Below are 22,843 nucleotides of genomic sequence, written 5' to 3'. Positions count from 1 at the left end.
AACAAATATGATTGTAACTGTAATGCATGATTATTTTATATGTTCATTGATGAAAACAATAGTCTGCTTGGGAATTTTATAAAATTTAAAGACCTTTTTATTACTTGCAATCTTTAAAAATATAATTCAGTTCTGCTGTTTGCTCTAAAGCAACAATGAAATCAAAATAAATCTGTGCCTTGAGCCCTGTTATTCTCTATAAAGGACCAATTTACAGGGCAAATATCCTGCCATCCAACAGGCCTTTCCCTGTCAGGAGCCTCTAAATTGGGGAAAGGATTAAATTTGATCAGTGTTTATTTTGTCTGTTGCTCATCATGTTGTTATTGAACCCAGTATCCAACAAGTGTCCCAGGGGTACAAAATACTCAAGACTAACAACACTTTCACACCTATGTGTATATCTGTACCTGTTTTGTCATCTAAATAGAGGAGTTTTGTAGAGATAGACACGAATAAACAGCATGCTTAAGGAACTCAAAACAATGTGTTGTTTGATAGATCATGAAGGACTTATTGAGATTTGAAGTGTATTCTGACCTGTATAATCAAATTGTTCTGATTCAAAGTTATAGCTTGTAGCATTATAATTAAAATAATTAATGTGTTACTTTTTCCAAATTAACAAACATAAAATATCTAGGAAAAGAGTCATTTGTGAATGTGCTAACACCTAAGATATTGGATGTTAGTACCAATGCAAGTGAACATTTACTTAAGTAACCACTCATTTATTGAAAACACTTATTAATTACCATGTATATCCCAACAATAGTATTACAAACACATATGGATATGTAGGTAATTCCAGTTATTTATTAGAGTGAAACAAGCTTCAGATACAATGATAACAAAGACGGTCAATTTCTAATTCTTGATAAATGAATACAAAGAAGCAAATAATTATTCAGGATTTTACTTAGGTATAGATTCAATAAAGAATCACCAATATATAATTGAATGAATAAAAAATAGGATGATGATATGATTCACTTTTAAAGCACTTGCCATCAACTTTGATGATATGAGTTTAATCCTTAGTACCCACATGGTGGAAAAAGAGAACCAATTCCTAGAAGGTGGAAACTTGTCTTCTAATTTCCAAATGCATGCTGTGGAATGATATGTATGCCCTATCCAAATAAGAGGACATGATGTGCATGCCCTCTCCAAACAAACAAATAAATAAATAAATTTAAAACTCAGAAAAATTAAAATATAACACTAAAATAATATTAGTAATTTTGGCATGTGTCCATATTTGTAGTATTCATGTATATTTGCATATTTGCATATGTACAGGCACATATGTTTATGGTGGAGTTCACTTACTCATGTGTATGCTGGCTCATGTCAGAGCCCAAGGCAGACATTGGCAGTCAGGTGAACCCAGAGCTCTCTGCTCTTCCTTGTCTTTGCTTTGCAAATGCTGGAACTACAGTCAGGTTGCCATACTCACTAAGCATGAAGGTGCTGGGGGTCTAAATTCCAGTCCTCCTTCTTTCCTGCCAAACACTTTTATCCATTTCCCCAGCCCCTGCTTTATTTTTAATATATGGAACATATACAACAAAATAGTCCATAATTTTTTATCAAATCTTTATGTATTCTCAACAATAAAAAAGGCAATAGACCAATTGTTTGCAGTACAATCTACATCTGCTTGTATTTGCCCAAATAATGAGGTGTTTTTTTTTTCTTTTTTGGGGCTCAGATTAACTGAAATAATGGAAAAAAGAACATCAACTTTATTATAGTCATTGTTTTGGGCACTTCGTTGTTTCCTTTTAAATGCTGAGAACAGAAAAATAAAGGCTCAAAGAAGATGGCTCTCCAGCTGAATTAGCATAGAACAAGGAGAGAATAATAATCTTACATAGAAGGAGAAATTCCTCCATATTACCGATGAATGGCTCAAAGAATGCAACCTTAAAAAAGAAAAAAAGAAGGCCAAAATCAGATATATGATTTTAAAAAGCACAATCAGAGCATTTTAGAAGTAAAAGTGTTTGGTAAGCTTCAATAATTGTTGAGGTTGGCCCAGGATGATTGAAGAACTCCTAGTCTGGCTCTTTAGTCTAGAGAGTACAAGTGAGTCACAGACAGCACACAGACCAACCTCAGTTTCTTGCTATTTTTCTAACCATTATCTGAGAAGCACTTACTCTGAGTCTTTATTCTGTGGCTCTGATGGCTGTCATCACTGATTTCTTCTTGGCTCAAGGAAAAAGCACATGAACTAACAAAATCCCAAGGCAAGGTGATTTCCTTATCATCAGGATAAGTGATGATTAGAGGTGCTATAAGTTGAGGTTTCTAGATTTTCCTCAACCTTGAGAAGTAATATGACTATCTGGTTTTTGTTGTTGTTGTTGGGTTTTGAGTGTGTGTGTGTGTGTGTGTTGGTTTTTGTTTTTGTTGAGAAAAAGCTTTGGAGTTTAAAGTCTCCCTCTTTTTTGTTTCCTGCCTACAAATACTCCAACCTCCCTGCTCTTAAGTACAGTGAGAGAACTTTTATCCCATAGGGTATGTTTCAAATTCTATTGTCCCCTGTGATTGACCAGCGTGTGATCCTCTCAGAGGCTACATTCTCAGAGACACATTTTCTAATATCACAGAGAACATCTAGGCTCTCAGACCCTTTCCCTGCTTCATTCTTTCTTCTTATTTATTTTATTTTATTTTGTGTTTTTGTGTAGTGTGCATGTGTATGCATATTTGCATGTGTTTGTGTGAATGTGCATACATATGTCTGTGCATGTATGTGGAGTCCCAAAGTTAAGGTTGGGTGTCTTCCTCTATTGCTCTTCACTATATGTATCAAGGCAGAGACTCTTGTTGAATCCAGAGCTTATATATTTCTGCTATATGTCTTTCCTGCTTGTCTTAGAGTTCTTCATTTCTATCTTCCAAGTACTAGGAATACAAGTAGCTATCATACTTGCCTAGATTTCCTGTGAGTTTCAAGGATCCAAACTCAGGTTCCCATGCTTCTGTGATTAGAATTTTACCCACTAAGCCATGTCCCCAAACTCTACAAAATTTTTACTTTGTTTTTTTCATTTTTTCCTTGTATTGAGAATAGATTATTTTCTCATAAGATGTATCCTGATTATAGTTTCTTCTCCCTCTACTCCTACCAAGTCCACCCCACCTCCTCTCCCATTCAGATCCACTACATTTCTGTCTCTCCTTAGAAAAGAACAGGATTCTAAGAGATAACAAAAAACATAACAAAATAAAATATAGTAAGATGAAACAAAAAGCCATTACATTAAGGCTGGACAAGGCAACCCAACAGAAGGAAAAGAGTTCCAAGAGTAGGCTCAAGAATCAGAGACCGACTTGTTCTCACACTCAGGAGACCCCTAAAAATACTAAGCTGAAGACTGTAACATGTATGCAGAGAACTTGGTACAAACCAATGCAGGGCTTGTGCTTGTTGTTTTAGTCTCTGTGAAATTATATGAGCCTTGCTTATTTGATTTAGAGGGCCATGTTCTTCTGGTGTCCTCCATCACATCTGGCTCTTACATTCTACCTCCTCTTCCAAAAGGTTCCCAGACTCTGAGAGGAGGGATTTGATGGAGACCTACCATTTATGTCTGAGTCTTCCAAATTCTCTCTCTCTCTCTCTCTCTCTCTCTCTCTCTCTCTCTCTCTCTCTCTCTCTCTCTCTCTCTCTAATATCTCACTGTGGGTCTCTGCATCTGTTCCCATCTGCTGCATAAGGAAGCATCTCTGATGGTGGTTGAATAATGCACTGATCTATGAGTATAGCAGAATGTCCTTAGAAGTCATTTTATTGATATTTTTTTAGTCAAGTAGTGTTTGGTTTTATCAAAGGACTTTGGGTTAACTAATCTCTGGTTCTTGGTCACCCAAGCACTGTCAGGTATGGGTTCCATCTCGCGGAGTGGGCCTTAAGTCAAATCAGACATTGGTTGGCTACTTCCACAAGTTCTGTGCCACTATTGCTCTAGCATTTTTTTTTTTTTTTGCAAGCAGGACAGATTCTAGGTCAAAGGATTTGTGATTGATTTGGTGTTAACGGTTTTCTTTCAGTAGCCTAAAGCGTACCTTCCTGCACCAAAGACACTAGAACAAAGTCGTTGACATCTCCATGTTCAATGACTTATTTGAATCTTGTCCTTGGCAATGAGGACTGATTGAATTTTCAAAGAGCAACCCAGTGTCTTAGCAACAACCTGGTTGTTTTGGGATTTCCACAGGACCCGGTTGGTCAGCAAATTCAGTTGAATGCAACCCGTTCCCAGTACTGGAAGCTTATTTGGTGACAAGTGATGGCCAGTTGGGAGTCTATATGCCCAATTATTAGAAGACCTCATTAGGATCACCTGGAAATATTTTAGAAAGTTTCCACTGCACTGGATTTTTCTCATCCTCCCTCAAACTCCCTCAATTCCAGCTGTCTATCCTTACATTCCTTGCCTTAACCCCATCTTTCCTTCCCTTCCCCACCTGATCCTGCTCTTCAGTCCCCACTCATCCCCAGTCTACTCAAACACTCTGTTCTATTGCTGCCTCTCAGGGATACACATGTGTCATCCTAAGTCCCTTTTTCTTTACCTAGCCTCTCTGGGTATCTGGAGTATAGCTTGGTTACCATTTATTTATTGGCTAATATTCACATATAAATGAATATACACCATATTTATCTTTTTGAGTCTCAATTACATCACCCAGAATGATTTTTTTTCTGTTTCCATCCTTTTTCCTGCAAACTATTTGATTTCATTTTTTTAACAGCTAAGTTATATTCAATTGTGTAATTGTACCACATTCTCTTTATCCATTCTTCTGTTGAGGGTTATCTATGGTGTTTCCAGTTTCTAGCTATTATTAATACAGCAGCAATGAACATGTTTGGACAAGCTTCATTGTAGTAGCATGACACATCCTTTGGGTATATGCCTGGGAGTGGTATAGCTGGATCTTGGTGTAGATCAATTCCCAACTTTCTGAGTATTCACCATATTGATTTCCATTGTGGCTCTACAAGTTTTCAATCCCACCAGCAGTGGAAGAGGGTTTTCCTTCTTCCACATCCTCACCAACATGAGCTATCACTTGTGTTATTGATCTTAGCCTTCTGACAGGTTTAAGATGGAGTCTTAAAATAGTTTTGATTTGTCTTTCCATAATGGCTAAAGATGTTGAACATTTCCTTAATTGTTTTTCAGCCATTTAAGCTTCCACTATTGAGAATTCTCCATTCAGATCTGTACTCCATTTTTCTTTTTTGTTTTTTGTTTTTTGAGAGAGGGTTTCTCTGTGTAACAGCCTGGCTGTCCTGGAACTTACTTTGTAGACCAGATTGGCCTTGAACTCACAGAGATTTGCCTGCCTCTGCCTCCTTGTCTATCAAGTGTTGGAACTAAAGGCATGTGCCACCACTGCCCAGATGTACTCCATTTTTAAACTGGAATATTTGTGTTTTGATATCTAGAATCTTGAGTTCTTTATATATTTTGGATATTAATTTTCAATTGGATATGGAATTGGTAAAATCTTTTCCCATTTTGTGGACTTCCACTTTGTTCAAATTGCAGTGTCCTTTGCCTTGCAGAATGTTTTCAGTTTCATGAGGTTCTGTTTATTAATGGTTGATCATAGTGCCTGTTCTATCAGTGTTCTGTTCAGGAAGTCTTCTCCTGTGCCAATGAGTTCAAGACTTCCCCAATTTCTCTTCTATCAGGTCCAGTGAATCTGGTTTTATGTTGAGGTCTTTTGTTCACTTGGACTTGAGTATTCTGCTGAATGAGAAGTATGAGATGATTTGCCTTCTTCTATCAGCATATATCCAGTTTGACCAGCACCATTTGATAAAGATGCTATCTTTTTATGGTATCTATTTCCAATTTCTTTATCAGGTGCCCCTATGTGTTTGGATTTATATCTGGGTCTTCAGTTCTATTCCATTGACCAACGTGTCTGTTTCTATGCCACTACCATGCAGTTTACTATATGCAGTTACTATAGCTCTGTAGTAAAACTTGAAACTGGGAATGGTGAGACATTCAGGAATTCTTTTATTGCTCAGGATTGATCTAGCTATCCTAGAGGGTTTTTTTTTTCATGAAATTGAGAATTGTCCTTTCAATATCTGTGAAGAATTACGACAGAATTTTGATGGGGATTGCAGTGAATCTGTAGATTGCCTTTGGTAGGATGAGCATTTATACTATGTTAATCCTATCATGAACATAGGAAAATCTTTCTGACTTCTGATATATTCTTCAATCGCTTTCTTCAAAGACTTGAGGTTTTTATCATACAAGTCTTTCATTTGCTAGGCTAGAGTTTCCCCAAGATATTTTATGCTATTTGAGGATATTGTGAAAGGTGTTGTTCCCCTAATTTCTTTCTGAGTCCATTTGTCATTTGTGTGTGTGTGTGTGCGTGTGCGTGTGCGTGTGCGTGTGCGTGTGCGTGTGTGTGTGTGTGTGTGTGTGTGTGTGTAGGGGGGAGTTTCTGATTTTAGTGAGTTGATCTTGTATCAAGCTGCTTTGCTAAAAGTGTTTATCAGTTGTAGGAGTTCCCTGGTGGAATTTTTAGGGTCACTTATGTATTCTATCATATCATCTGCACATAAAGATACTTTGATATCTTCATTTCCAATTTGTATCCCCTTGATCTCCTTCAGTTATCTTATTGTTCTAGCTAAGACTTCAAGTATTATACTGAATAGGTATCGAGAGAGTGGGCAACCGTATCTTGTTCCTGATTTTAGTGGAATTGCTTTGAGTTTTTCTCCATTTAATTTGATGTTAGCCATAGGCCTGCTGTAAATTGCCTTTCTTATGTTTAGGTATGTCTCTTGTATCCCTAATCTCTCTAGGACTTTTATCATGAAGAGATATTTGAGTTTATCAAAAGCCTTTTCTGCTTCTAATGAGATGATTGTATGCTTTTTTCTTTCAATTTGTTTATATGGTAGATTATATATATATATATATATATATATATATATATATATATTAATTTTTGTATATTGAACCACCCCTGCATCTCTGCTATGAAACCTACTTGATCATAGTGCATGATCTTTTCGCTGTGTTCTTAGACTAAGTTTGCAAGTATTTTATTGAATATTTTTACATTCGTGTTCATAAGGGAATTTGGTCTGTAAATCTCTTTCTTTGTTCATGGTCTTTCTGTAAGTTATATATCAAGGGAACTGTGGCCTCATAAACAAATTGGACAATGTTCTTTTGGTTTCTATTCTATAGTGTAATTTGAGGAGTACTGGTATAAACACTTCTCTGAAAGTCCGGTAGAGCTATGTGGAGATTGCCCTAGCTGTCAGTTTTCCAAGAGTGACCTTCTATCCTAGCATCAGCCTGGGTTGTTTAAAGATCACCCTGGGACCACCTAAGGCAAATGTCACCAAGTGCAAGCCAGTCCCACAACTAGAAACTTTGCTTGGCTACAAAAAGATGGGCAGTTTAGACTCTGTATCCTCAATTACTAGGAGTCTCCACTAAGATCTCCCTCATAGATTCCAAAATGTTTTCATTGTACTAAGTTTCCACCCACTCAATGCTCCCCAATTCTAACTGTCTCTCCCTGTACCCTCTCCCTCCATCCCTTTACTGCCCCACACCTGATCCTTTCCCCTCCCATCTTCACCTGTTCCCAGTCCACCCACAAATTTATTCGATTTCTTCATTGAGCATGAGAGGTCAGGCTAATGCCTCCACAGAGCCTTTTACCCCTATGTTCTGGTCTCTTTGGCATGGGAAGACACTCTGCAGAATACAGAAAGAGAAACCTAGACATCAACCCAGCCTCAAAATCCTCCACCTACAATCTGTCCTTTCTGTAAGATGTGCTGTTGAGGCAATGGCACAGAACTTGTGGGAGTGGACAATCAATGTTTGACTTAACTTGAGGCCCATGCTATAAGAGGAAACCCATGCCCTGCACTGCCTGGGTGGGTAGAAATAGGAGACTGGATAGCCTACAGACCTAAAACCAAACATTCCTGCCCAAAAATTCAAAGAAATGATTCCTAATGACATAATGCTGCATTCATAGATCAGTGTCTTGTCCAATCATCATTAGAGAAGCTTCCTCCTGCAGCAGGTGGGAGTTGGTACAGAGACCCACAGCCATGTGGAGAAAGTCTAAATTGGAAGTCTCCATTGGATCCCTCACCTCAGAGATTCAGGAACTGTACAGAAGAGGAAGGAGAAAGATTGTAGGAGTCAGAGGGGATGGAGGACACCAGGAGGACATGGCCCACTGAATCAACTAAGCAGGGCTCACATGGGCTCACAGAGACTGAGCCAGCAATCATGGGGCCTTCATGAGCCTGCACCATGTCCTCTACATACATGTTATGGCAATTAGGAATTTATTAATTGACTCATTAAGGAATGTTATCATGTTCATACAGGAGGTTTTAAGGTCTTTTACTTGTGCTTTGGCTGTGTTAGAATATTCAGGACCTGCTGTGGCAGGAGAGTTGGGCTCTAGTGGAGCCATATTGCCCTGACTGTTGTTGTGTTGGTGTCTAGGTATCTGGAATTGAAATGATTATAGGTATAGGTGCTGATGTCTGCATTTGTCTTTGTTGGGTAGGTGTTTTGTTTCTTGGTTTCTGTTTCCTCTCAGGGTTTTCAGAGGGTATGGTGTCTGTATGTTGCCTGGTGGGAAATTTTCTTTGGTCTTGACACTTGTGGCCACTGGGGGTTCCAGATAAAATGTGTCTCTGGGCATTGAGAGCTGACACTGAGGATAGGCTACGGGTTTGAGTGGGTTCGTGTAAGGAAGAAGAACAGAGTGTTCAACCAGAATCTATTTATTTCATTTCCTTGGAATGAGGGGAGACAGGAAGACTGGTCACCCTAGAGGATCTGCTATAGCTCTGGAAATAAGACTGGGAGTTTGGATCTAGAGGAACAGAATGTGAGGGGAATGCCTACACTCAGCCTACCTGCTTCCCTTGCAGGAGTGGTATGTGGCTTAACAGGAACTCCCTGGTAGATCTGTGTGCTGGGATCAAGCAGCATGTGAATAGAGGGGATTTATGAGGAGAAGGTTTATGGGCTCCACAAGAATGGCACCAGGAGGGCTGAGAAGACTGCCACAGGTATTTCACTGCAGAGCTAGGGGAAAGATTGGGGGATTTGGTTGGGAGGAGAGGAGAGCGTGGTGAAAATCTTCAGTTAGCTTACCTGTTTCCTTGACTTGCTCAGTTGGTGTATTCACAGGGGAAGCCTGCTGGTGTTAGAAGCTGGGATACTGAGATGAGTTTGGGGAAGGAAGGTTGGAGAAGAAGATGTTTATGATCCTTGAGAATGTGTTCAGAGAGGAAAGGGAGACCACCCTATGTTTTCTGCTACAGAGCTGGAGATGAGACTGTGGTTGAGTCTGGGGAGCAGAATGCATTCTGCTCCTCCAGTGATACGTGGATTCACTGTCAGCCCACTTGTTGCAGGAGCAGCTCTTGAATTGTCATGGGGTGCCTTCTGGTGTTGGAGGCTAGGACAAAACAATGAATTGGGAGAGGGCGGAAGATTTGTGGGATCTCCAGGAAGAGAGGGCCAGGGAAAGCTGCTAGAGGTGTTCTGCTGCAGAGCTGGGGATGGGACTTCTTTTTTCTTCTTGATACAATATATTTCTATAGTTATTATCTGACTTCTCTAAGAATTGAGACTTTATTATTTTCACCACAATACCACTAGCATCTATAACATTCCCTGGACTACAGTGGGAGCAGATTAGTGAATGACATAACATGATGGATAAACAAGTTAAGCATAAATTTTCCATTAACACATTTAAGTATGACTGGTATCCATAATTATTTTTCTTCAAGTCTCGATAGAACATATTGATCATATAAATTCCAAAGCCTGAAAGAAGTGACACATGAAAAAAAAAATCTAAGACTAGAATCGATTTACCTGGAGCAAGAAGATAGAAAAGCACTACCTACATGTACAGCTCTGTATTTCCTTTTACTTTCTCAGGAGAAGATGCCTGGTTAGAGAGGATGGTTATTTTAGATTTGAGTTCAAGAGGTATTATGGGGAATTTATAGGGTGATTACCAAAAAGCAAGTTAGAGTCAAATGCATATGTGTGAGGGTGTTTAAAGTTGTAGGGTAGGTGACTTGATTACTAGAGAGAAACAAGAGTCAACATTTTTGACATGCCTTTTTATCCCAGATACTTATTTTTTCAACTTTTACTTTTAGAAACATAATTGCTAATCTAGACTTATTTTATTCTGGACAAGGTGTTTATGTAAAACTAAAGGTATACAAATATATCAGGTTATCAGAAAAATACTTAAGAAATAGGGATACATCTCAGTGGAAGAGTTTATATTTAGAATGCACATAGATACAGATGTGGATTTAATCCCTAGCAGGCACACACAGGAGTGCATGCACCTACACACACACACAACACACACACACACACACACACACACACACACACACACACACACACACACACGAGAGAGAGAGAGAGAGAGAGAGAGACAGAGAGACAGAGAGACAGACAGAGACAGACAGAGACAGAGACAGAGAGAGACAGCGAGAGAGCTAGACAGAGAGAGCAGAGTTTTATTATTTATATACAGTGTAGGGAATACCAATACTGGATTGTTATTCCAATATCCATTCAGTTCCCCTTAGTTTGGATGTTCTTGCTCAAGAAGAGTTAAAAAGATAAAATCCCAGCCTGAAAGTGAGAGGTAGCCACAAAGCCCCACCCCTTCCTGAGGATATGTTGGTAATTGATAGCTACCAGGAGAAGGAGAATTAGCATTTTTAAAGGAAGTGGCTCCTGATAGCTCTAATATGCTCTAGTTGATGGCCACGTACCTGAGTGTATATAGGCAGAACTAATGGTACTCAATGTATTTTTTTTCAATTTGGAGGATACAAAGTTGTATCATACAGAATGGGCAGTAGATATAAGGGAAGGGGATGAATATGATCAAAATATAATGTATGACATTCTGGATTAGTTATCTCTATTTTTTAAAGTCTATTTCTACTTTCTCTGGATCCAAAATACTTCCACATTTGTAGTGATCTCAAAACAAAGTGGCTCTTAACTATGAGAAACTGGAAACCCTAAAGACTGATTTGAAGCATGGTTTAGGTTTACGTAATCTCGATGTCGTTGTTCTCAATGATGGCTTCTCTTTTGTATATTCAATGGTATATTGTTGAATTAATCTCATTATTGTGAATTATTTGCTTCTCATTGGGGAAGCCTGTTACAACTTATAAGTCGAATATGCATGTTCAAATACTAGCTTACAAATCTTTAACAAACATTACATCTTTACTATGTCTGCTGAAATCAGACCTTCAATATACTATTTCTCTGGGTAAAGCCATCTTCTAATTTATACTTTGACCCAAAATTCTATATAGTACATTAAGGGGAAACAAACTGCCTCTATCACTCTCTGAAACACTTCAAGTCACACCATTGCTCTTGTAAGGAATCTAAACACTTTTAAGATCTATTAAAGCAAACAATAGAACATTCCTTTGTTTACCTCTTTCACTTTATATATTGTTATTTTTTTGGCCTTAAATTTCAGAGACAACACAAATTCATTAGTTGTTCTTGTAAAATGTGCAATATCTTACACGTGTGACATTGTTTTTTTTTTATGTCTGTATCTGTATTTGTCTGCCTGTTCTTAGTGTGATCAACTTGCTTAATTTCCATATATATCTCCAACATCTCCTTTTCATGAAATATTGCCAGAACCATCTCTGTGAATTTCTCATTACTGCAGTCCCATATTAGCGTATTAAGTTATGTATATCATCAACAGGGCTGTGAACTCAAATGAACTAAGTTCTCAATACATGAGTATATAATATGTTAGACCACCTTCATAGAACTTAGCCCAAGACAGGATTTTGCATGCATGTGATTGATACTGGAAATGATCTTCTGGGAAAACCCACAAGAATAAGAGCAGATCAGGACAAGGAAGTTGGGAACTGAGTAAGGAGCAGGAGTCGTGTTAGTTCTTGGATTGGCAATACCTTAAGGCCTTCACTACACAATTATGCTCTTGGGGTAAAAGGTACGTCTTTTGTACATCCATGTTTTTTGAAAGTGGGCCATACGCAAAAGGGTACAAAATTTCCAGAAAGGTGTTTTTTGTCAAATAAATGTAATTTCACAGAGGAAACAACTGAGTTGTGAGTGCTCAGCAGTCGTAAACAAGTTGGAGACGGGATTCATCAGCTCAGTAAAAGAGAAGGCACCTTGGGCATTCTGACAAAATCATTTGTCTCTTTTTTTTATTATTTTTAACACTGGCATTGAATTTAGTTTAAACACAGTTCCATATGCATGCCCATCACACACCTTACCACTGAGTTATATGACCTGTCTAAAAGTTTTTTCTTTTTTTTTTCAGTTTGCTTTTTTTATGTATGGGGTCCAGCTAGGTAATGCAGGCTGACCATAAACTCATTGTATAGCGCAGGATGTCCTTGATCCCCTGATTCTCTATTCTTCACCTCTTGTGTCTGTGGATTATAGGCATGTTCCACCACACCTGACACTTACATATTCATATTAGGATGCAATATGTGTGAGTTCTATGATTAGATTTTTTTTTAGAATTCAACCTTTAAGCTTGTTACCATGGAAATATTTTGAGCTCTTACATATGTAGGAATAGTGACTTAATTAAAATACTTTTTCCAATCTCATTTGAATATATTGACATTTTCCAGTGTATATAGCTTTTGTTCGTGAAATGATACTTCAGTATGAACTCTCTGGAAAGCAATTAGTTCTGAGTCCCAATTCCATCACTGTCTTCATCTAAGTTCCCTCAAATTTAAGGGTCTCAGAAGAAAGAAATAAGGATACTGCTTCCTTCTTTTATTTTCCAACATAGTTTTCTAGCTTCAAAAACTTCCATTGGTTGTAAACAAATATGTACTGCAGAGGAATATGGAAAGAGGCTGTTCTCATGGAATCTTCCCACAGAAAGTTAAACTTTTTAAGCGAGGCTTTATAGAAGGATATTTTATTCTGGAAGAATGAAATACAGATTGCATTCTGTTCTCCACAACTACTTGATAATAACTTTTTGTTTTGTATTTTTATTTATTTAAAAAAGACAAAAATTTTAAATTTACCTGGTAACTTACATAATCAGAAGTATCTAGAAATACGCTTTTTTACAGTAATTTTTCCAAGTAAACAGAACTTATGCACTGAAATAAGGAAAACCTGAAGGAACTGAATGAATCAATAGTAATTTTAGTCAATAAGAGTAAAATTTTATGTGGTCACATATCCTTGTAAGATTTGAGATGTCTTTACTGCACAATGCTAAAAAATATTTGATGCATAATCAAAATGTCTTTTAAGGAGATACTGCTGTATTTTGGACTGAAATGTCATCATGCCCCTAATTTATTTTCTTCTAGTTAATGGGAAAAGTGGATACATGGGATAAGAAAGGAAGAATTTCTAAATATAATGTAAAATATTAGAAATATTGAAAGAGAAAACAGTTTTGTTATTTACTTAAATATTTGTTCAAATATTTTGAATGGACCTTAATGTAACTGATAATTTGTCATATTTCTTCTCAAAAGTTACTGATGTTTCAGGTATATGGATAGTTTATCAGCTATGTTGGAATCTGATATTTTGTATGTGTATCAGGGAAGGGATATTAAAAGATGCTGTCACCGGATATCGGGGAATATGCCTGTTATCCTAGGATTCAGCAGTTGACACAAGTAGATAGCAGCTTAGACATATTGCAAGTTCCAAGTCATTCTTGCTACACAATAACGATTTGTCTGAAAAACAATGGTCCTAAAATTTTCTTTGGGAAGTGGTCCCTTTGGGAAATACATAAAGCAAAACCTTAACCCTTAGCTTCTTGATTTTCTGCCACAGTTTCTTCTTTATACTTTCCTCAATATTCACAGAAGTCAGAGCAGTAACTGCTTACCCCTGTCTCTGGCTGTGAAACTGCTACCAGAGCTTAACTGAATTGTATTTTTTTCCATATGTCTTAACTATGACATATTCATTTCTGAAGTTATCAGCATGGGTCTAATCAGGGAAAGAAACTGCACTGTAATTTGCACAAAATTTCTATCATAAATGATCAAGTTATAGAGAATTATGAAATGTAACAAGGGATTCTAATACTAAAGGGATACACTAGTATCAAAGAAAAATATATTGCTCTGCCTGGGCTACCATAACAGAATATAAAAATGGAGTGGCTTATGAAATGATAGCTTATTTCTCCCAGTGCTGGTGGCTGGGAAGCCCAATATCAAGGTACCAAGAAATTCAGTTTTAGTGATGGCTTTTTTATAAGTGGCTACCTTCATTCTGTGCACTTACACAATGATCTCTTTGTGAGCCCCAGTGGAAGAAAAAACAAGCTTTCATGTCTCTACATCTAAGGGCACTAATCCTATCTGAAGGAGCCACTGCCTTCTGACCTCATGTAATTCCAAATACCCACACCTGGTCCCCTCTCCAAACACCAGCATATTGTGTTGTTTCTTCTCTGATGTGTGCAGGGGAGGTAAGGGGGTGGCTGTACAAACCTTCAGTTCACAGTAAAAGAGGGTTTTAATTGATAAAAGATTGGTTTTCATTGTCCAAATCAACACAATTGAACTTGCAAGTAATGGATCCCATTAGTTGTCTATCCCCAGAGCAGAGACGTAAGCAGTATTGTAAATTTATTGCCTTGCTTAACTGAATGTTAGAAGTCACAGAGTTTCTGCATTAGTAGAGCTTGGTGGTGATACAACTGCCCCTAAGGTTGACTAACACATTCTTTCTAAAGTTCTTGGGGGAAATATTCATCAAAAGGTGTCTCACCTGAAGAATTGCTAAAATAAATTTGCCAAGCTACTGGGTACCATTCACTTCAGGAGTCAGGTGCTGGGAGAGCCATGCATGCTGCAAAAACCTGCCAAGTAATGCTAGACCAGCAACGTCTCTCCAGCCCCCTCAACTGACAAAGCTTCAATGCTGCAGAACAAAGGAAAATATTTTAAAGGCCCAGAATTATTTTTACAGAGCATGTGAAATGGTATATTTATAACTGAATAACAATAAATAAGTAATGAGCTTACTGATACAAACTAAAACTAAACATTGGAAGGAGCAAGTAAACAATGCACTGTTTGCCAGCAGAGTAAACTACTTTTAACGGACAATTCTCAGTGTTATATTCTCTGTGTCTAGAATAAATCTGATTCAATGCATATGCTCTGTAAACATTTAAGTGAATGAATGAATGAAAAATGTGTTGCTAATTCTTTTCTCTAATGGTTTTCTTCTCTTTCCTTCTCTCTTTATTACTGCAGCTGATGGATGCACTGATTGGTCTGTTGATATCAAGAAATACCAAGTTTTGGTGGGAGAGCCTGTTAGAATCAAGTGTGCACTCTTTTACGGTTATATCAGAACAAACTACTCCCTTGCCCAAAGTGCTGGACTCAGCTTAATGTGGTATAAAAGCTCTGGTCCAGGAGATTTTGAAGAGCCCATTGCCTTTGATGGAAGTAGAATGAGCAAAGAAGAAGACTCCATTTGGTTCAGACCAACACTACTACAGGACAGTGGGCTTTATGCCTGTGTCATCAGGTACCTTTTAATGAAATTATTATTCACTCTATGAAACTACATAGTGTTTTCTAATACTTAAAGCTTCCTGCTGTCACTTTCAACTGTACATATTGTCTCAATATTTGCATGTGTTGCCATGTACTAAAATTTAGAATCTAAATCATAAAAAGATGGGATTGGAATTTATATTGAGACATTATTTCAAGCTTATGGAGAAAAGAGATACCATCTGGGTATCTACTTCTGTTCCAGAAATTACTAAAGACTATGAAATAAAATTTATAGAGGAGGTAAAATGTTGCAAATAAATTGTAAGCAAAGTCTTGCAGAAAAGATGCATAGTTTATTGCTAAATGGGCTGTAACATTTTGTTATTACCCTTCACAGACAGACAGAGCAGTGACATCTCCGGTTTATGCACATCTGCAAAGATGGTTTAGGTTATAGTGATGTGTGTGTGTGTGTGTGTGTGTGTGTGTGTGTGTGTGTGTGTGGTGCCTGTGCACACACAGAAAGAACAATAATCTTGCCATATTAGGGAATATAAAGGTTCTGTTATAGAACCTTTTGTTAATGACAATTACCAGTCAATTACAAAAATCCTGAGTCTCCCAGGGCAATGAGCAAAGTTAGTAACAAGTATTTGTTATTATCCTTAAAGAAATCAATTGCATAGTTATACATATTTTTCAGCCTAGAATAAAGGATATGTAGTTTACTTAATAATAATGCATCAAAACAATATTCATTTAACACATTAACAGTTAAAAAAATCTCAGTTTAAGCATGTTTAGCCCTTCATGGACTGTGAATCACACTCTATGTGAATGATAGTGGATATCATTACAAAGCTGATTATAAGGAAGGAAGGTGTGTTTAAACCCATTTATTGACTTTTCTGAATTTCAGTGTTTGAAATTATATAATGAAAACTTTTTAAAGTAGTCAACTCTGGACTTTGACAAAGTCTCAAAACTACCTAATATTTTCCTCTAATTAAAATTCAGCTTCTACTTCTGAAATTGTGATTAGCACTAATCTGTTGCTGAAGTTTTCTCCGGTCCTGCCCAGCCCCATGGACACCACAGCTGCTTATAAAATAATCACTCAGAAGCTTATATTAATTAAAACTGTTTGGCCATTAGCTCAGGCCTACTACATACTGACTAGCTCTTACACTTAAACTCAGTCCATTTCTATTAATCTGTACGTTGCCACGTTTTCTGTGGCTTTACCTGTGTGCCGTTACATGCTGTTCCCTGGATGGCAGGCTGGCGTCTCCTGAGTCAGCATTCCTCTTCCCAGAATTCTCCTTGTCTCCTTGTCCCACCTATACTTCCTGCCTGGCTACTGGCCAATCAGTGTTTTATTTATCAACCAGTCAGAGCAATACATTCACAGCATACAGAACATCCCACAGCACCTCCCCTTTTCTGTCTAATCAAAAAGGCAGGGTTTAACTATAAGATAGTAAAATTATATATAACAAAACAATTATCAAGTAAGAATTACAGTTACAATATCTAGTCTATTTATAATATGTAGTCTATTTGTATTTGGCAAAATTAAAGAAGATATCCTATCTATCATATATTTGTGAGCCTAAGGTTTCATATCTAACTTATCTTTTATCATAACTAAGGAAATTATAACTATCTAGTCTTCAACTACATCAAAGACCTGAGAAAGATATAATATTACCTGCGAAATGGGAGAAAGATGCAAGCAACTTTCAGGAATCTTGCGAGAGTAGACAGAGACAGCTGGCAGCCTGGACAGTCATCCAAAGTTCCTCTGTAAAGTTGGGGCATCTGTCTTTAGCCCACAGGCCTAGAGTCTCTCAGTAACTTTTTCTGTGTCCTGTAGAATGTCTGGCAGTTTTCTCTGTGAAGCAGGAAACTGAAAGACCATTTTGCCAAGCAAAGTTCAGTGGTCACCTTCCTATGGGTCCTGCATGTCCAGTTGATACATTTTTTCCAAGCTGTCCAGGCAAGAACAGTTTCTTGCCCAAATGGCTTTTTTTCCCAAGAAGAAGATAAACTCCACATAGAGTGTCTTCAATGTCCATCCTCCTCTCTGAAGTAAACCTGGTACTGCAAGGAGCAGACATGTCTCACTGTCCAGAAAGTCTAAATTTTTAAAACATTTTAAATGCCATATTCTGTAGGTCTTTGGAGTGTTTGAAGATTACCTACCTAAATGAATTATATCTATGTATACCTAGAAAGCTTAACATGACTATAAGTTTGATTATCATAGAAGACTATTATTCTGTATTTCTTAACTATACATTAAAATTGAAATGTGTGACATAAACATAATACCTCCAATGAGAGTAGAAATATATGTACAGTATAACAAAATTAAGTTTAAACTTGTATCAATAAATTAAAATCCATAACAATGTAAAACATTTGTAAACAAGTTGTTGCTCTTTAAAAGTAGGTTCATTAATCTACCTTTTCATCCTATCATATCTATATCCTATCCGCCATTTTCTTTGGAAAGAGGTCTGTATTTATAATCAACCCTCTTTAAATAAAAATAAACATTTATAAACAATATTTTGGGAATTTGGGTGTAGCTTCTCATACTACTTCCTGCTGGATGAGGGCACTATATTCTTATGGGGACATAAAGAAAATTTTAGGATTATGGAGTAGTCCGTGAGGCTGTATTGTCTGAGTCAGTTGCCTTGAAACCATTCTGGATGTTGGATCATCTGGGCCATGATGTCATTGGAGACCTTTCAGGGGGTCTTGGCTGGTCAAACCTGATATATCTTAATCTGGAACAAATCCATAGCCTCTTGTTTCCTGTGGAAACAAAAGCAGAACTGTGACATATAGATTAGTAGAAATGGGTTAATTTAAGATATAAGAACTGGATACCAAGAAGCCTGAGTCATTAGGCCAAACAGTTTTAATTAGCATAAGCGTCTGTGTGTTTATTTGGGTCTGAGTGGCTGTGGGTCCAGGCAGGATTGGAGATAACTCCACCAACACTAATCACTGCTGTGTACTAAGAATCACCTTTACACTGTACTGTAGCTTATGCTGAACCATGGCCTCAGACATGTTAGTATGATAAAATACCTTAAAATCACAAAAGAGTTACACATAAAAGAATCAAAACACAAAAACATATATTAGAAGTTTAAGAAATACAGGCAAATGAATGTTGTAACTGAGAAAGGTATCTAATAACTTTCTGAAAGAACAAATGTACCTTTCTTGGGCAAAGCTCATTCTCTTAGATTCTAATGAAACTTTTACAATCAGAAATTACTTTTATCAGAAATAGAGGTTTTCTGTGGGTATTGATAAATGATTGCTACATTAATATAGGTAAAGAGGACTATTTAAACCACCTGCTTATGTTGGACTGTCACTTAATTTCATATTTTCTATCTGTCATGTAAAAAATTCAGGTGACTATATAAAACACATAAATGCAGGGTCATCATTCACCTGAAATTAGTCATGTCAAATTGCATTGAAACACGCATTTTCATCATTTGTTGTTGACGGTAAAATAATGTGTCACATTAGTAATCTGAATTTCAAAAGCACTGACCTGCCATTCCTTTATATGTTCAAATATAACCTCTGATCCAGTCCTTTGAGAAATTTCAATAAAATGACCCCTGAATTTAGAGCTGTAAGAATGAATGAAAAGTTGACAATTTTCCAAAATGATGGCATTTGCCATCTGTTCATATGTCTACATTTTAATGGAAGGTGAAACTGAAAGGCAAAAGGCTTAAAGTTTAATGCGTGTCAAGCAGCATTCAAGAGGAAGTGACAAAGTGAGGAAATAGTAACTCTTGCCACTAAAATTCAAGCATGCAATTGATTTGCAGCTCATGATGTCATGGCTTCCTTTTCCAATTTGGAGAAAGATACTAAAAGTCTTTATAAAGAAGCATTTAAAACAACATGGCTTGCTGTTGATGAGTTCAGACCTAAGGGTTGTTAGTTGAGTCTCTGACATTTAGATATCAGGCAGATCACAAACTGTCACGATTAGTTTCTGAATAATCCACTAGCAAAGAATTTTAGACTTTTCAAAGCATTAGCTTCTAAGATAAGCTTTCAATTTTTCCCATAAGTGTATGGTATTAACTTACCAATGACATAGTTTAACAAACCTTATGCACAGCTAATTCTTATTTATACCTAAATATGTGCAGTGAAGTATTGTAAGTCACAGAAATATCTATGATTACTGTTACTATAATGAACAAAACTTTCCTTCACCTTTTGAAAGAAAAATACTACATAGTTGCTTGAACCATATAAAGCATTTTTATTCAATTTCCCTTATTTTTATTACTGATTTTATAAAATGAATGAAAGAGAATCACAGGTTTTTTTCTATCATTACCACTTACAGAAATAAACATACGTTCTAAAAGAATACAGATTTTCATGTATTCCTGACCTCTTATTTTTAATTCATCACTCCAGAGTGATGAATTAGAAGTTTCCTATACAGAGCTGGCCAGCACACATAAAAGCATTCCAATGCCACAAATGGTGGCATATTGTGGATCTATGCTTTTCATTCAAATGGTAATTCTGAATTAATTACAAAATTGTAAATGGCAAAGAGAAATAGCGTACAATGACATGGTAAATTCTTTCCCAAGGTTTGTTCAATGGTGACATTTTTCAAAACTGTGGTCCAAAATCATAATGAGGATAATGGCATCAAGGCAGTCAAGGTATGGAATAACACTACCAGTTCAAGGAGCTCTCCTGTTCTTTCATAGCCATGTTCTTTCTATTACACTCAAAATGGAGGCCATCATATAGTATATAATCTGGAATTGGATTTTTCATTCAATATAACTCCTTTAAATTCCATCCAAATTGTTGCATTTCTTTTTATTCCTGAATAATCTTTGTTGGTTTACTACTTCACTGAATGGCATCTGGTCTTTTTCTGATGTGAGGCAGGTAAAGCTAAAACTTCTCCCCTCAGTGGTAACCTACTCCTACAATGTTAGCACAGTGGGGATTGTTTATTTAGTGGCCAGCCTGGGTTTCATAAGGAAACTCTATCTCAGAATCACAAGCAAACTAAAACAAAACAAACAAAAAATACCTATAACTTTTTAAAGTGAAAATTAGTTTCACTTTGTATGGCAAAAATATGCAAGAGTAAATGTGAGTGACAAGACTGTCATGCAATAAACATAAAAAGAAATCTGTCATACTAGTTGTCTTAGTTACTTTTCAATTGCTGTGAAGAGACCCTGTGACCAACACAACATATAAAAGGAAGCATTTAATTGGGGATTTGCTTGCACTTTCAGAGGTTTAGTCCATGATCATCATGGTGCTAAAGCAGTTGCTGAGAGCTTACATTTTTTCTACAAGTTGGAGAAAGAGACAGAGAGTCTGGACCTAGCCTGAGGTTTTGAAACCCCCAGTGGTATACCTCTCAACAAAACCACACCTCTTAATACTTTTCAAATAGTACTCCTTCCTGATAACTAAGCACTCAAATGGGGCCATTCTCAGTCAAACCAGCACAGTAGTTGACAAAGTGACTTTACCATGTTCCTACTGGCAATGCACAGGTGATAGAGTTCATCACTAATTGTACTATTTTTTTTTCATTAAAGACATTCTGGTAGGTTTCTTGTGACATCTCATTATGATTTTAATTTTCATTTCTCTAATAGTTAATGATGACTAACGTCTTTATGTGCTAATTCACCGTCTCTGTCTTCTTCAGTAAAATTTCTGTTAATGCATTTGTCTATTATTTTATAATTGAATTGCATTTGTCTTCCTTGCTGGGTTTTGAAAAATCTTTGAATGCCTAGATTCCGGTTCCTTTATGAATATGCGATTTGCAAATACTTTCTCCACACCATAGCTTCATTCATCATTTTAATGTCCTTTGCAGAACAAAGTTTTCAGTTTTGGTGATGCTTGTTATTAAGTTTTCTATGTATGGATAATACTTCTCATGTGAAGTGAAACTTTTGCTTCTACATGATTCTTCTTGATTTTTAAGTGTGCAATCTTTAATGAATGCCAAACGTTTTATTGCTACATACATTATTACATTTATGACTTTGATTCATTTTAAGCCAATGTCTATAAAAGATGTGAGCCTATATTACAGTGCTTTTAGTGTGTAGACATACAATAGACCTAAATTTCTAATAGAGTGAGTCCTCCTACTTCCTTTTCAAGATCATTCATTTAAAATATGCTCCCAAGTTATTATAGTTATTTAGTTATTGTACAGTTTAGTATTATCCATGAAAATTTTAACATATTCCTATCCACAGAAATTAACCCTGTTATAATTTTATGGAGATTGTGTGAAATTTATTAACTGATTTAAGAAGAACTCGTGTCTTAAGTAGGTGGAGCCCTGGATCAATGAATCCAGTAGGATTTTCTATTTATTTAGGTCTTTGTCTTTGATTTCTTTCATGTATCTATTATAAACATCTTAGTATTTTGTACCTAAGTATTTCCATTCTTTGGAGTATTGGTAAAATACTATATTTTTATTTTGATTTCAGTGTGTATATTTTCAAATATAAGAATATGATAACCTTTTGCTAACAATTTTTTAAATTATTATTTTCTTAGTCATTGAAATGTGCTCTTTACATTATCTAACTCCTTTTCCATTCTCTTGAGTTTCTAATTGGAGAATCAAATGATTCTCATTTAGCATTTATATTACCTATTAAATATCTATCAAAAAGTTCTTTGAGAAATTAATTTACTTATTCAATCATATAACAAATATCTTCAGAAAATTTTGTGAAATAATAATCTGCTAATGTTAAGATATAAAGATTTTAAAACTTTTCTCCATTCAAGTAGTTCGCATAAGAGAAAATAAATCTTCAATAACTTGTGATAGATACTATGAACATAGTTTATAGTATTATATATTTTCCCTCTTACAACTAAAAATCTGGATGTAACATGAGAAAATCACCTAATATATGTCTGAAAAGTCTAAAAGACTTCTTCAGTGACATGGAAATGCAGTGTGTTTTCTTCTAATTTATTTATTTTACATCCCACCTGCAGTTTCATCTCCCTCCTCTCCTCCCATTCCTTACCCCACCTCCCCTCTGTGCCCTCCATCCACTCTTTCTCTGTTTCTGTTCAGAAAGGGAAAAGCCTCCCATGGGTGTCAACAAAGCATGGTGTATC

General features: G+C 36.5%; 1 protein-coding gene across 1 annotated transcript in view; it reads left to right on the top strand.

Annotated features, from left to right (window-relative positions):
* The window catches only part of Il1rapl1 (interleukin 1 receptor accessory protein like 1), a 1,314,477-nt gene that overhangs the window by 646,230 nt on the left and 645,404 nt on the right, over positions 1-22,843 (top strand). Inside the window, exon 3 of the mRNA XM_052732411.1 lies at positions 15,383-15,662. Coding sequence (XP_052588371.1) covers positions 15,383-15,662 — 280 coding nt within the window. The remainder of the gene's footprint in view (positions 1-15,382; positions 15,663-22,843) is intronic.

Source organism: Peromyscus californicus, unplaced genomic scaffold (genome assembly GCF_007827085.1).
Source record: "Peromyscus californicus insignis strain IS unplaced genomic scaffold, ASM782708v3 Scaffold_10__1_contigs__length_136768540, whole genome shotgun sequence".
Lineage (NCBI taxonomy): Eukaryota > Metazoa > Chordata > Mammalia > Rodentia > Cricetidae > Peromyscus > Peromyscus californicus.
The sequence above is the reverse complement of the archived record's forward strand: the minus strand, read 5'-3'. Positions and strand labels throughout refer to the sequence as shown.